We start from the raw sequence: 16,790 nt of genomic DNA, 5'->3' as shown, positions 1-16,790 counted from the left end.
AAACATGAAATATAATAATTACAAAGAAGTAAATAACACGCTAGACTTAATATATTTGATTAAAAATTGCTTGTAATCGCGTAATAAAATAATAAAGGAAATATGTTTTTAGGTTAGAAAAATGAAAACATGTGTTTTGACAACAGGAACGGTACTGCCAACTTAAATAATAGCGGTAAATTTAAAAACTTATGAAATTAATTATTATCTACGTAAATAATAATAAATAATTTTTATTTAAAAACTTCTAAATATTCGTACTGGTCAAAATAATCTTTCTGGTGTTGTTGAAATATTAGAAACAATAATTGAAATACAAAATTACTCTGCTTATGATGCCAACTTAGAAATCTGAAATTCCAGCCAATATCATTTTGAATAACATGAAGTTTGTCCCATACTCATTTCGATACCCAAAAGAAAATGAGTTGCAACAAAAATGAGTCCAAGTTTTTTCTGTGATCTAGTCCTTGAGGTTAAGGTGCAGCAATGTAATTTTTATGAACTACAATCAAGGGATAAATTGAATTGAAGCTCAACAAGAAGGTTCACTCACCTTTGATTTTATTGACTAGAGTTATTTAAATATTACCAAATCAGTTCTGTAGCTAAATACTATTTACCAACAATTTTGAGGTTATTACTGAATAATATAATTTTTAGGGCTTGTAGTCTAAAATTCAAACTTTATTTTAAGTTCAAATAAAAGGTTCTATGATCCTTTTTTCTTTGCTAGAGGTACGCGCTCAAACTTTTACAAAATTAATATTTGCGAATCAAAAATGATAACAAATTACTTTAAGATTATGGTGCAACATAGGTCATTTTTTGGGATAGTAGTTGAAACATTAAGCCTCAATTTAAGCCCAAGTGGAAGGTTCTACGACCTTATATTTCAGTGCTAAAGGTACTCAAAATTAGACAAAAACGCGATTTTTGAACATTTAAAACCCGTTTTTCTCAAAAACTAGAGCTGATAGGAACTTTTCGTTTACGGATTTGTGTTCAGCATGAAAAAACATATCAAAAACAGGTCTGACATTTGCCGCACCAAAATCAGTGTTGGCCTGTGTTATATTATAAAAAGTTTTACGTAACATTTTTTTTTAAATTAAATATATCAAAAAATAAATGGAGAAACCTGCATGTTGAAAAATAAAATTTGAAAAGCGAAACTTGGAATTTGGAATCCGGAAAGTAAAAAGTAGAATACGGAATTCAGAAAATGTAAAAAAGAATTTGCAAACTAAAAAATGGAGGTAAAAAGTAAATTCCGTAATGCGGAAAGTGGAATTTGGAATGCGGAATAGTTACGTAATCGAGCATCTGCTTTCCAACTTTTTGAAAAATATTCAGGAATATTACTTAATAACTTATAATAAAACTTATTGTTATCGTAATTTTAACTTATTTTTTGTTCCTGAAAAAATTCTTTTCGATTCTAAATCAGGCCATTATTAAAATTACGCTAACAATAAGTCAACATTTTAATCTCAGATCACCTGCAAGAGGTTTTGAGTATTGCCAAGCTTTTATCTTGACAATAATTGGCAGCAAGATAAAAAAAGTTATCGCTCAATGCATGAAAACTTGAAAATCAAAGTCAAACTGTTTCAGTTTTTTGTCGAGCATTTCAAAGAAAACAGATTTAAAAATCATACCAAATTTTTTTCTTATTCCTTATGACTCCTATAACAGAAATTCACTTGAATTTTTGATTTTTATCAATTTGGTTAATAATGACAAGCTGTTCCCATTTACCCTGAGTTTTCAAATTTTTGGGGTAAATGAGGACAGCTTATCATTATTAACGAAATTAATAAAAATCAAAAATTCAAGTGAATTTCTATTATGGGAGTCATAAGGAATAAGAAAAAAATTTGGTGTGATTTTTAAGTCTGTTTTTTTTTCAAATGCGAGACAAAATACTGAAATAAAAAAAAATAAAAAAATTTCAATTGGTTCAACTATTATATATCTACTATAAATTTTTTTCAAGTTTTTTCATTTCTTAATACAGTAATATACTTAAGGAAACTTTTTTCTTAAACCTTTCTTAAAAACTATGCTGTCCCCATTTACCCCAAATTTTATGAAATTTTCTAAATTTTGGGGTAAATGGGGAAAGTCAGTTTCATGAGTTTAAAGCTTATCTAAATTTTTTTCTGATACATAAAATTAATCCTGGGAATGTAAATAACAAGTTAAAAAAAAAATAAAACCGCAAATATTACCTTTTAAAGGAAGAAACTTAGGTAATTTGTGAAAAATAGCAATTTTGTCCCCATTTACCCCAACTGACCCTAAACATTTTCATATCTAATTTTAAACAATATTTCATATTTGATAAAAAAACATAATTTTACAAAACAAAATAACAACTACCTATTGTAAAACTTATTTCATCGTAAATATTTTTAATTAACCGGCACTTATCTATATAATGTTTTTTATAGATATACATGTAAATGTTTACAAATAACTTCCACTTTTCTGATAATAAACAAAACTAGTATCACTTTTCTTTTTGTATAAATAAGAGCTGTCTGAAAGAAAAGAATTTTTCAGTTTTGAATACATGATTCTAAATAATATATTAAAAATTTTAAAATGCTAAAACTTATTCTTTGTGTGTTATTTGTTTTCTTTACTATAGGATATGTATGTTTCTTTTCAAAATATTAAAATAAATCTTTACTAAATAAGTACCTAGTTTATTTTATTAAATAAAAACTGCAATAAAATACTTTTTACTATTTGTAGATTCAAAAAATCATTCTTTTCGAATGAAGTAACTTAATTTTAGATTCTTTTTACTTTTTTTTTAGACAGAGGCTAAAAAAGCTGAAGTAACTTGGGGACGTATTATGAAAGGAAAATATTATCCAGGTGTAACTGTAAAAACAAATAATGGTACAACTGAAATTACATGGAATGAACCCGTTAATTCGCAAATAAATCCTTTAAGAGTAAGTAGGGTAACGGCACCAGTGAAAGAACATTTAAGGAAATGCATACTTTTATCATTTATTATTTTTGAATGCAGTTATTGAAAATTTTTTTACCAATTTTTTTTCGATAGCTAATTAAGTGTAGAATGCGAAGGTCATATTTAATTTTCATAAATATAAGATGTTAATTAAAATTTTAATTAATAAGTAAAACATACCTATTTCACCAGTGAAAGAACAAATTGTCTAATGAAAGAATTTTCTGCATCCAGTGAAAGAACAATGTGAAATATATATTTAAAATATATTTAAAAAATATATTAAAACAAAGATAAAGTAATAAAATGTTTGTAATATACTAAAATAAAGGTAAATTAATGATAATTATGAATATTTTTTAACTAAGTTTGCAGAATCTTATTTTTAATTGAAAATGCATTTATAACCTACAATCAATCATCTAGTTGCAATTTATTTTGACAATATTATTGTAACCTAACAGTGTTAACCTATTTGATTTTGTCATTTTTTTGTTTGACTTCAGACTATTCGTTGGAGGTGTTCCTTCATTGGATTGCATTGGAACCAGTGAAAAAACATTTCTGTTCTTTCACTAGTAAATAAAAAAAAAAAAAACCCAATGACGGAATTTGCTTTTCATATGGCAAATTAATATTTTATTAGCTTTTAAATGAAAAGAAGTATTTCTAATACACAAGATAAATTTAGTTTAAAGAAGACCGACGATTTAAGGCAGTTTAAATTAGTTAAATGTGAAAAAAGAAATAACGTGTCAGAGAAGAGTTCTTATTGTTGAAGATAAATTTGCAACACAACATTTAAAAAATTTTTTTTTTTTTTCTAAATTTACGTGTTAACTCTCTAGGTATCTTACATACTAAAGACGTAAATTAAATAAGGAACATAAAAATATATAATTTATAATACCAAATTGCTTATTACACTAATTAGATTGCAAAACATGAAATTTGTTCTTTCACTGGTGTCAGTTCCTTCACTGGTGCCGTTACCCTAAATAAAATATTCAAAATTAACAAATATTTACTTTTTCAATGATTTTTTCTAAAGTATACAAAATGGTAAATAAAAACTGTAACACGATTTTGTATATATATACAGGAGTATGTTGAATTTAATATAAAGTGCATTTTATATGCACAACATTAAGATGAAAATTTCTTGACTTAAAATAGTAAATGTATTTATTATTCTTATGTAGGCTACTTTTTCTATTAGATTTACAAAACAAAAGAGAACTATGTCTGCTGAACTTGACAATTTGTGTGGAATTTATGAACATACATCATTAGAAGAAAGTGTTCAGATATTCATTTTAAAATTTATCGCAAATGCCCAAAAGTGTCCGATTAGCAAGGTAAAGAGAACAAATTTTAAAATTTGTTTTAATATATATACGATTAAATTAACGAACTGGAAATGTTTAATGTATTATTTTAATTTTTATAGGGTGCAAAAGCCACATTTAGTGTACCATTAACTTATTCTTATACAGAATTAACAAAAGAGAGTTTATGTGGACCATATCGATCGGAAATGAAAGTATTTAGAAAAAAGGATACAGGAAATGCACAACCAATAATTATAGGTGCATTTAAAGGTATTATGACAGATTGTCCAAAAAGGCCATAACCAAAAATGATGTTTAAATAAAAATTTAATTAAAAGTCACTTAAATCTAAAATTCTGGTAAATTGTCTCTAAAATAATGAAGCCAGAGAGTGGTTATTTATAATAATTATAATAAAAAATAATAATCCTATTTGAATTTCAAAATGTTGAATAAATTATGAAAATAAAAATTATTTTCTTTAAAAAAACCAGCTGTGACAACACTGAGAAAAATGTTTAGTCAGAGCAACCAAAATTTGGTTGGGCCAACAAAAAAATTTTGTTGGTATTTAAGCAACCAAACTATTTGTTTGAGTCAACCAAAAAATTTGGTTGAGTATTCTTTGTTGGTATAACAAAAATCTTTGGTTAGCTCAACCAAATTTCTTTTGTTAGGTCAACAAAAATGTTTGGTTGATCAAACAAACAGTTTTTTTTTGTAAAATTAAAAATTTTATTCTACCTTATTTCTTTCCTTTTCATCTTTTTTATTTATTTCATTATTTATTTATTATCAATTTAACATTGAATTTATATTTATCCAATTGAAATATTTGTGGACTTTGGAAAATCTCATCTCCGCCTGGGATCGAACCTCTGTTTTAAAACTAAAGATCGGGAGCTCTGACCACTGGACTACCCATCCTTGTGAGAGATTTAAACTAACTGTTCTCTTAAGCTATGAGCTGAGAGAGAAAAAAATTATTTGGTTGTCGCAACCAAATTTTGGTTAGGACAACAAACGATCATTTGGTTTTTTAGACCAAACTATTTTGTTGTGTTAACCAAATTATTTTGTTGTCGTAACCAAATTTTGGTTAGAATTTAAAAATGTTCAACCAAATAATTTTGTTGGCCTAACCAAAGGTTTGGTTGAGATAACTCTACGACTTTATTTCAGCCAACCAAAATTTGGTTACAAGAACCAAAATTGTCTAATCAAACAATTTTGTTGCAATCACTAAATTTTTTTCTCAGTGAACTTGCCCCAATACGGAGCATAACTTAAGCTGGGGTTTACGGAGTCATTGATTACAAATCTGAAATCGGTTTTCAAAAATTCAAAATGGCGGATCCAATATGGTGGATGAAAAATTCTAAAATCTTTTAAATTAGTATAAAACTACTTACTCGGGGGTTTTTGGGGTCAATACCGAATGCCAGGATCCAGAAAAATTATCAAAATTGACCTCCATGAAGTTGACGCTCAGCGCCGAAAATGTCAAATTATTTTTTTTCAAAAGATTTTCGGTCCAAATATGTAATGCCTTAAGAAATACTTTTTAAGGTATTATGTGAACCCAAAACTTTTTTAAAAATGATTTGTTATTTTTGGTCCCGTAAAAAATAATTTTCGACGTTGAGCGTCGACGCCAACTTCATAGACGTGAAAATTGTGTATTTTTGTTGTTTGACAATCAAATTTACATACATATTGTTTTTAAATTATTTTAATAGGGCAAAGGTGGGTAAGTTCGCGCGGCGGATAAGTTCGTTTTTCTTAATAACTTTTATAAAAATAAATATTACGTATAACCATTTTTAAGAATGGAGTATTGTATGGTAACGATGGTGTATGAAAAGTTTTATTGTAATCGGTTTGTTATTAACAAAAATATTTAACAAGTATGAAAAAGTTGCTTCTAATTGTAAATTTTTTCAATTTTAAATTTTGGAAAAACGTATTTATTATTCATAGAAATTGATAATTTTTTTTTTATTATAATTCTGGAACATTACACTTTATGAAAATCATGTTTTGAAAATTAAAAATAAGTTGTAAAATTAAATAAGTAATAAAATTTTTAAACTATTAATGTCGAGTAAGTTCGTGCGGTTAAGTTCGTTAAATCACAAGTCGCGCAAGCAAGATACGTAAGTTAGGTATGGGACATGCGCAATTGCTCAGAATGTATATATAGAGACATGCAGCAGAAGAAGAACTGATAGATTTCTACAAATGCAGGTAATTATTTAAAAATAGTTTAATTTAATGCTGCAATAACAAGTATATTTTTATTTATACTTTATTATTTAAATTTTTGTTTCGCTTTTAATTTTAATTTATTGTAGCAGAATCAAGAAAATTACTATTATGCATAACCTCAATTATATACATACAATACCTATCTAAAATTTGATATTTTAAAGTTTTAAAAGATTTTATACCGAATAGAAAAATGTTAAATCTGATTTTTAATCGGGTTTCAGAATAGATGATTGTTAAATATGATTTTTCGTCCAATATTAAAAATGTTATTTACACATTGTTAAATATTAATAAATAAATTATCTTTTTCACTGTCATTCGCATTGATTCTTCCTTTCATGTCTAAAAATTTTTTAATAGAAAAAATGCATAATTTAATAAATTTATAATAACAAATAATTATTTGAATATTTTGAGAAAGAAAAACATTTGAAATAAGCGCGCACAAAGCGCGCATGCGCATTTGTCTCTGAGAGTTACGTACTTTACGTAGCTACTTTCTCCTCCTTTAAAAACTAGTTTTGATTGAAAAATTAAATTTGACAAAAAAAATGTATATTTCATTATAATACAGTATTAATTTTTAAGACATTCATAAGATTATTTGATTAATAAAAACAAATACAAAAAAATTTGACACATTTACTTCAATTTATTCATACTTTTTGGAAGAAACAGACTTACCCTCCTCCGTAGTCAAACTTACCCGCACCTCAGATCAATTCTTCATTTTTACCATCGATATTTTAATTACAATTTATTCAATATTTTCATTAAAAGACAATTCAAATAACTATTCTGTTTTATTTCTAAAGGTTGTCTTTGTACTATGAAAAGAGTTTTTATACTCAAACATTAAAATTATGTAACTTTTTTTATACTCTAAACTTTTTTTGGGCGAACTTACCCACCTTTCCCCTACTTCTTTTCGATTACTGCAATGCGTTCGTTAACGGAATTATGAAATTTAAATATAATATTAAAACTTTTTAATAAAAGAAATAGGGGAATAGTGTCAGAGTTGGGCACTTGTCAGGGTTGGACACTTGGCTTTTTTTAAATAAGAACACTAGCGCCACCTGTATGCGTACGTGACGAATCTTCTAGTAGTGTAACCTAACTTTTTGTGGCATTACATTTTTGGAGAATCAAAAGTAGCGTCTCCTGTGACTTCGGTGCAATCGAAGAGACAAAAAAAGTTTTGTTTGACTTGTGAATAAACCTAAAAAATGTGTAAAAAAAGCAAGAATTCGGCAAGGTAAGCTTATTGAAAATATTGTGGGGTACATAATTTAAGAAGAAAAAAAGTGAAAAATCTAATCGCGACACATGTCTGGTTATGGTTACCACAATTCGAAAATGATGCTTCTAGTTAGGGTTGGACACCCATATTAATTATGAATTTGACGCAATTTATAAATAAATATACAAATAACTTTTATTTTATTGATATTTCAGTGCAAAATTGTGCCAAAGATATTAGAAAAATAATACTTAAATTGTATAAATTTTTTTTTTTTAATGTTTATAACTTTATTAATTTTGGACCAATCAATTTACGGTCCACGGCAAAAGTGTTCCTCTTTTGTAGATCTTTCCACCCATATACCACAATTGACTGAATTTATCTAAACAAAATATTTATAAACAAAAAACCAAAACTGTGTCCAACCCTGACACTATTCCCCTACATAATTAATCAAGTTCTTAAATTATTTTTCTTACACTGAAAAAATATATTTGAATCAAATAAACTCTATTTTAATCAATAATTTCCTTCAATTTTATTAATTGTTCGAGCGAAGAGTCAGTTCTTCGATCCAGCTCCTCAATTAATGTAAAAAGAAAAAAAAACCTGAATTTTGAATATCTACCAGTGCTGGCTTATTACTGGTTACTATAATTTTGCTCGTACTGGTAAAATACAAAATTACTGCTAAATTCCTGTATTGAACCAGTACTGAACGCCAGTACTAAACCATTACTAATGACCAGTACTAATAAACTTTATCATCCAAAACATATGCCAGTATTGGTTCAATATTGGCGGTCAATACTTTGCCAGTAATTGCCAGTACTGGCGCAACACTGTGCCGGTTGTAAATTTTTGCTTGGGTAATTAAAATTTTTCTTTTTACAAAACGTAGAAAATACCTATAGAAATATTTTTAAAAAATTGAAAATATTAGCTTTACATTTCCACATCTAATTTTAAAGAATATTTCGTATTTGATAAAAAAAAATGTACACGATAAAATACAATGAAAAGAAAAAAAACTTAAGTATTGTTAATTAACTTGTTTTTGTCAATAATAATTTTCAAATATGTACAGATAGTTTTGCAATAAAATTCTACGACTATTGATAAACGAAACTAGTTATCCTTACCACAAATGTATAAATAAGAGCTGCTTTTTAAACAATTGTATTTCTATTTTTGCATATTGATAATAATTCTATGTAAAAAATAATTTCAAAATGTTGAAACTTCTTTGTGTGTTGATTGTTTCCTTTGCTGCAGGATATGTAAGTTTCTTTTTTGAATTATTTTTAACCTTTAGACGGACACGATAAGATGGTGCCTTTTTAACATTTACAAAACAAAATTAATTTAAATTATAAAATGTAAAATTTAAAAAAAAAATTCAGTTCTCTAAGATTAAGGAAAATCTGCACTTAAGGGTATGTGGGCAAAGGAGGTATTTTTTTTGGGGTTTGAAACTTTCTCTGAAATAAAAAAAAGATTTCGGGTTAAAATTTTGGAGAAATGATTTTGTTTGGTACAAGTAATCTCGCTGTTCTACTCATTTACCATAACTTAACGCAAAAATGATAAAAATAAAGCAATAAATAGTAAAATAATGTATTTAATCGTAGTTCATTCAGCGGCCACTTGCTCGAATTGGCGCAGTTTACTGGAGCACTGACACACTCAAGCAACGTCTGTGTATGCGCCGCCATCTTTGTTTTCATTTTCGTTTAAAAATGCCACTTTTTAAACTTCATTTTTTAATAATTTAACGCAAAATTATGTATTTTTCGGAGAACAGCGAGATTCCTTGTATCCTAATCTATCATCCCTCAAAATTTTAGACAAAAATCTTTTCTCATTTTAGAGTGAAATGTATACTACCAAAACACATTTTCCCATACTAGGTCACGTGGGAGGTTCCCACATACCCTTAATAAATATATTGCAATTAACTTCTTCACATATAAATAGAGAATTAATTATAGTAAAATAAGACAAAAGTTTAAAAAGAAAAAAATATTTTAAGGCATTGGATAAAAAAGCTGAAATAACATGGGGACATATTATGAAAGTAATAGATTATCCTGGTGTAACTATTAAAACAAAAGATGGCAAAACTGAAATTACATGGAATGAACCCATTAATGCGCAAATAAATCCTTTAAGAGTAAGTAAATAAAATATTTAAAATTGTCAACAGCAACAAATATATTTCCTTTTTTTTTTTAATGATATTATTTTTATCTGCGCAGGCTACTTTTGCTATTAGATTTACAAAGCTCAAGAAAAGTAGATCTGCTGAACTTGACAATTTGTGTAATACTTATGAAAAATATTCACTTGAAGGAAGTGTTCAGAGGTTCGCTTTAAAAACTGTCGCAGATATTGTAAATTGTCCAATCAAAAAGGTATAAATATATATAACAATAAAAGCAAATCTTTTCTGTACATCAATAAATTAATGTCGAAAAATTAATTTACACAATCTTTTTAAAGGGTGCAAAAGCCACTTTTAGTGTACCTACAACTTATTCGTATTCAGAGCCAAAGGATAAAAAATTGTGTGGACCATATCGATCGGAAATGAAAATATTTAGAAAAAAGGATAAAGGAGATGCACTTCCAATAATTATTGGCGTATTTAGAGGAAATATCACTGGCTGCTTAGAAACATAATGAAATAAAGGTCATTTGAGAATGTTTTAACAGTCAGGTTACATGATTTTATATGTAAATATAGTTTTTGTAAGTTTTTTCATAAAATAAACTTGTTGAGATAAAATTTTGCGAGAAAGTAAAAAATTATTATCAAGAATTTTGTTTAATGTTGAGGCTATTCAATTTTTTTTACTTTCGTGACAAATATCAGTTTTTTTAAATAAATTTTTTGACAAAAAATCCAGCACATCAACAAATCACATTTTCAACAAATCTTTAGGTATATATATATTTTTTTAACTTTTCTACATTTCAACTCAATTCATCAAATATATTCTACGAAAAGGCCTATGAGAGAATATTTACATTTTGGATTTTTAACAGAACGTCTAACATAAGTCAATAATGTGTGAGAATTAAAAATTTTCAAAGTCATAATAAATAAAAAAAAATAATTTAAATAAAAACGGAAAAATAATAATTTTTATTATAACCTTGTAATTTTCAATTTTTACTGCATTTCCTTTGCCGTTAAAGGACAAACGCAGTCACCTTCGGTTTTTGATAATGGTAGATAACAAAACAAAAATCTAACATCACCTTATGAAAAATTAACTATTGACGCAGTCTAGTACAAGCATTGTTACTCTGCTCGATTTCATACTCAAGTTCGACTTAGAAGAATCTCTGTATCAAGTGTTAAAAGTTTCTACATCAAGAAGAGCTCATTCAAGTATTCAAGGATTTGACTTCCCATAACCCAAGAAGCACGTAATATAACCTCAATATCAAAGTAATATTACATGTAAGATTCGTAAAATAACGTTGTAATATTACAGTAATCTTACAGTGATCTTAAAATGTCCGCCTCAAGGTAATATTACCGGTAATGTTACTGTAATATTACGCGCTAATATTAAGGTAATATTACAGTAATATTGCAGTAATATTATACCGTAATATTAAGGTAATATTACAAGAGAATATTATAGTAATATTATGGCAACATTTCTTTACGAAAAAAATCTACCCATCCAGGGAATCGAACCCCGAACTCAAAGCACACGAGTCCAGAGTTTTACCAACAAGCCAAATTGACTTATAATATATTTACGTTTTTTATGCTTTATGAATAACTCAAATCAGTCTGTAATATTACTGTAATATTACAGTAATATTCCCGGTAATATTACCTTGAGGCGGACATTTTAAGATCACTGTAAGATTACTGTAATATTACAGCGTTATATTACGAATCTCACGTGTAATATTATCTTGATATTGAGGATATATTACGTGCTTCTTGGGAATATTTGGAAATCATTTTTTCTTTCTTTTCTGGAAGAATTTAACTGTTTGTCTTTCATTACGGTCAACTGAACTCCGGACCTGTGGTCATCACTAAGGCCCGTCAACTTTCCTGTGAGCTCTTAAACTATATCTGGTACCAGAAGTTTCTATCATAATTAGGACACAGCAGTCGTCCTTTTTCATACATCTTACATCTAAATTTTCAAGGTAAGTTGTAATACTTTTTATCTAAATCCTTCCTAACTCCTTATAAAAATTTGTAGTAACCTTTACATTCCTTGTTGCAGTGGAATACTGACTTCCCCTTATTTCAAGAATGGTTGCTTCAGGATACTCTCTCTCTCTCTCTCTCTCAAAGATCAATTTTATAACTCTAAATGTTTGTCTAAATAAATTTGTAACTTGTCATTAAAAATCACTATTCTCTTTCTTTCCTGTAACCTTAGCTCAGAGCCTTCTGCTCTGTAAATGAAACAGGAATTCACTGAATCACCAAGTGGCCATAAATAAAATAAAATATTATTTCGTTAGTTATTTCTCTATTTGAGACGTAACACCAGTCATTATTTTCAAAAAAACGACTTTTTTATTTTCTTTTATTATATTACAACTTCTTTAAAATATTTTCCCAAACTTTCGAAAAGGATTTTGGTAAAGAAACCGGTGATCACGAGGGAAACTTACCTAACCTGACTTTTATTACTCGCGAGCGAACGTCAACGGCGCGAAAACTTTAAATTTAAATATATTTTTTCTACTTAATTTTAAATCAGTGTGACGTGTCAAATTGTCACGTCACAACTGTTATTACATCGAAAATTAAAAATATTGAATTATATGCAAATTATTATGAAATAAAATATTATTCTAGTTGACAAATTTTCGACTTATTGTATTGTAGTTCTTACTGCTGAAATTAATAAAAAGAAAATGCTAAAAACTTTAATTTAATGTAATATTAACCCTTTCACACCTAGGAAAAACTTGAATGCTAAGAATATTCTTTTAAAATTTAGAAAATAATCTTATTTAAACATTAGTACCCAAGCACGTGTCAATAGTGTTAAGTATTTATTTTGAATTTCTTTTTCAGTTTGCGAGAGACAGAAATATCAAAGAATTGAAAAAATTAGTTTGACGTAAGTGTATGTTTCCTTGATCTAATTTCAAGGATTGATTTATATTTGTTAAAAAATAATTACTTGAAAAAGAACTGTTAAAAATATATATTAGGTGATAACTACAAACTAATTTTGTTTATCACCTGAAAGTAGAAGATAAATAGCAAACATTTATCTATTTTTTTATATATATAAAAGGTTACTTAACGAAATGTTTTTTTTTTTGAAAAATTATCATTTTGTTTTGTTTAATTTTTGTTCAGTTTTGCATTAAGAATTCCCCATAATATAACATTTAAAAATGCAAAAACTTATTTGCGTGTTTATTGTATATTTTGCCATTGGATTTGTAAGTTTCATTTTAAATCAGTTGAATATACTTAACAAGTAGGGTCAGTTGGGGTAAATTGGGACAAGAGGTTTTGGAGCTTAATTTACAGTTTTAAAATTAAGTTCAACGTCAATATTTTAACCTCAGATCACCTGCAAGAGGTTTTGAGTATTGCCAAGCTTTTATTTTGACAATTGGCAGCAAGATAAAAAAAGTTATCGCTCAACGCATAAAAACTTGAAAATCAAAGTCAAACTGTTTCAGTATTTTGTCGAGCATTTCAAAGAAAACAGATTTAAAAATCATACCAAATTTTTTTCTTATTCCTTATGACTCCCATAACAGAAATTCACTTGAATTTTTGATTTTTGTCATTATTAACCAAATTAACAAAAATCAAAAATTCAAGTGAAGTTATGTTATGAGTGTCATAAGGAATAAGAAAAGAATTTGGTATGATTTTTAAGTCTGTTTTCTTTGAAATGCGAGACAAAGTACTGAAATAAAAAAAAATCAATTGGTTCAACTGTTGTATATCTACTACAAATTTTTTTCAATTTTTTCATCCCTTAATACAGTAATATACTTAAATATACTTATATACTTTTTTCTTAAAACTTTCTTAGAAACTATGCTGTTCGCATTTACCCCGAATTTTTTGAAATTTTCTAAATTTTGGGGTAAATGGGGACAGTCAGTTTCATGCGTTTAAAGCTTATCTAAATTTTTTTCTGCTGCATAAAATTAATCCTGGGAATGTAAATAACAATGTAAAAAAAATAAACCCGCAAATATTACGTTTTAAAGGAAGAAAATTACGTAATTTGTAAAAAATAGCGATTTTGTCTCCATTTACCCCAACTGACCCTAAAGTAAATAATTATCCCTGATCGTTTAATTATTTATTTATAAGATATTAAAAAAAAAATTTTAGGCAGCAGATAGAAAAGGTGAGATAACATATGGACGTGTTTTCAAAGGAAAACCAATTCCTGGTGTAACAATAAAATCAAGTAAAGACAAAAGTGTAATTACATGGAATGAACTCGTTAATGCAACAAACAATCCATTAAGAGTAAGCAAATGAATTTTTCAATTAGCAACTAAAAAAATATAAATATCAAGATATAATAAAGAAAAACTCGAATTATAAAACATTTTCTTGATATATAAAACATTAATTATATTCACATATACACAGAAAATTAAAAGGCATTAAAATAAGTTGCGACGCTTATTATTTTAATCCAATTTTGCCTATTTTAATCCATTTTGGTATTAAAATAAGCAAAATTGCATTAAAATAATAAGCGTTGCAGCTTATTTTAATACCTTATAATTTTCTGTGTATGTTTGTTATTTTTACGAATAGGCTACAATTTATATTAAATATACAAGCAGAAATAAAAGTGATATGGCTAATATTCAAAATCTGTGTGGTACTTATGAAACATCTTCATTTAAACACAGGGCCCAGTTATTCATTTTGAAAACTATCGCTAATGTCAAAACTTGTCCAATCGAGAAGGTAATACAAATTTAAATAAAAACACTTTTTTGGATTTAAAAAGATATATTTAGTAATACATTAATACCTACACTGAAAAAAAATTATTTGTACATTCAATTAATTCAAATTATGTTAAATTGTTTTTTTTTAATCCGCACAGTTATCAAAATAAGTTTTTGAAAATATTTTATTCAAATAATATTTTTTTAGTGTAAAATATTTTTAATTTTTACAGGGTACAAAAATCACATTAATAAGTAAACATTATACCTATTTGTATTCCACCGTTGACAATGATTTATGTGGACCATTTCGAATGGAAGTAAAAGTGTTTAGAAAAAATGATAAATTAATTCCAATAATATTGGGCTATTTTCAAGGGAATATCACAGGCTGTTAAGAGATTTTCTGGGAAAAGATATATATATATATATATAATTCAACTATCATAAACCAAAGTTATATGAAAGTTAACCAAATTAAGGAATCGGATGCAATAACTGACTGTAAAGTAAATATACCAATGGGACTTGTAACTCATTCTATTGTCTACTTTTGAAGGTAATAAAGCGACAATTGATAGGCATTTTATGATCCTTAAAGAAAAGTATCCTATAGAATGGGAGAGAGAGAGAGAGTACAGTGAGGGTCTTTCTATTGTTAACACAAGTTTGATTTTATTGGAATTTGAAATTAAAATAAATGAATTACGTGCGCAAATAATTAAAATTAAACAATCCTTAATTGCGAGGAGGAATTTACTAGTAAAAATTGTGTACACTTGACTACAACTACACATATTATTATTATTACCTTAGTATTACACTTTTTAAAAGTATTACATACTACTACCAAAATATTACTGTATTACAAGGTATTACACATATATTACTGAGTATTACCTTTTATTACAAAAAATATTACACGTCAAATAGCGCTTTCTTATACGTAGAACTTTTAATAAAACTAGCCACAATATTATAGGTTCGCAACTAATAATTTAAAAAACAACAATAAATAATAAAAAAAGCGGAAAAAAATAAAAAAAAATTGTTTTTATGTAAATTTTTAAAAATAGAGTAATTTTATAGGTATATATATACAAAAATTCGTAAAAAATTGCATAAAATTGCAAAATAACCCTTTTTTCGGGTTAAAATTGAAAAAACATGTTACCAAAAAAAGTATGTAAGATTTTCTAAAAGCATATGGCAAAGTATTTTGAATTATTTGAAAATAAGTGAAAATAGATTTTCCAAGGACGGTGTCGAGATCACGGTGTCGGTGTCGCTTTTGGAAACTTGTTAACTTAATATAATACAAGATTATTATTAAGAGCAAAACTTTAAGAGAAGAAATAGAGAAATAAATAATTAAATATTTTTAAATATTAGGGTAAGTGCATCAATTACGGCGCGTTCATAAAAAATAACTATTATTACTACTATATTTAATATAACTGTTGTAAAATGATTAAAAATAATTATTTTAATCTTTTTTTTATACAATTACTAATAAAGATGCACATTTAAACAATTATTAATTTAATTATTTGAGATCAAATTTTTTCCCTCGCCGTAATTGAAACATTTTTAATATTTCCATTGGCTCTAATTTCGGCGGGCAAAGTATTTTCAAAATACACGTAATTTTGGTCACCGAAACTGTTACAAATGCGCTGCAATAGAAAATTACGGTATTAGTTTTAATTTCTCATATTTGTTTAAATAATCGATTTTAATAAAGTTAAACATTTTTTTAACATCTAAATAACATAACCTTTTAGTTTAATAAGTCTTAAATTGAGTTTATACAATAGAAATGTCAAATTTTCTATTTCAAAGGTGTTTTGACTTGAATCGCGCCGCAATTAGTGCATTTACCCTACTTATAAAAGAAAATAATAAATTTCTCTTTTTTAAAACGTAAATATCTATTATTTCAAATGTTTTGAAATTTCTTTTAGAAAACACGATAAATATAACTTATTTGTTTTTAACTTTGGAGGAAGAACTG

General features: G+C 26.7%; 4 protein-coding genes across 8 annotated transcripts in view; 3 read left to right on the top strand and 1 right to left on the bottom strand.

Annotated features, from left to right (window-relative positions):
- LOC127285439 (basement membrane-specific heparan sulfate proteoglycan core protein-like) overlaps positions 1 to 16,790 on the bottom strand; it is a 389,597-nt gene that overhangs the window by 16,960 nt on the left and 355,847 nt on the right. The window lies entirely within an intron of this gene.
- On the top strand, positions 2,525 to 4,794 carry LOC127285461 (uncharacterized). Its single transcript, XM_051311492.1, has 4 exons — positions 2,525 to 2,661; positions 2,829 to 2,969; positions 4,192 to 4,347; positions 4,440 to 4,794. The coding sequence occupies exons 1-4, from the start codon at positions 2,611 to 2,613 to the stop codon at positions 4,620 to 4,622; spliced, it is 531 nt and encodes a 176-aa protein (XP_051167449.1). The 5' UTR covers positions 2,525 to 2,610; the 3' UTR covers positions 4,623 to 4,794.
- On the top strand, positions 8,974 to 10,625 carry LOC127285469 (uncharacterized). Its single transcript, XM_051311505.1, has 4 exons — positions 8,974 to 9,117; positions 9,870 to 10,010; positions 10,096 to 10,251; positions 10,340 to 10,625. Exons 1-4 carry the CDS (start codon positions 9,070 to 9,072, stop codon positions 10,517 to 10,519), a joined length of 525 nt encoding a protein of 174 aa, XP_051167462.1. The 5' UTR covers positions 8,974 to 9,069; the 3' UTR covers positions 10,520 to 10,625.
- On the top strand, positions 13,150 to 16,196 carry LOC127285498 (uncharacterized). Its single transcript, XM_051311555.1, has 4 exons — positions 13,150 to 13,282; positions 14,199 to 14,339; positions 14,637 to 14,792; positions 15,010 to 16,196. Exons 1-4 carry the CDS (start codon positions 13,235 to 13,237, stop codon positions 15,172 to 15,174), a joined length of 510 nt encoding a protein of 169 aa, XP_051167512.1. The 5' UTR covers positions 13,150 to 13,234; the 3' UTR covers positions 15,175 to 16,196.

This window comes from Leptopilina boulardi, unplaced genomic scaffold (genome assembly GCF_019393585.1).
Source record: "Leptopilina boulardi isolate dan_hultmark-lab unplaced genomic scaffold, ZJU_Lbou_2.1 LbouV2_121, whole genome shotgun sequence".
NCBI lineage: Eukaryota > Metazoa > Arthropoda > Insecta > Hymenoptera > Figitidae > Leptopilina > Leptopilina boulardi.
The sequence above is the reverse complement of the archived record's forward strand: the minus strand, read 5'-3'. Positions and strand labels throughout refer to the sequence as shown.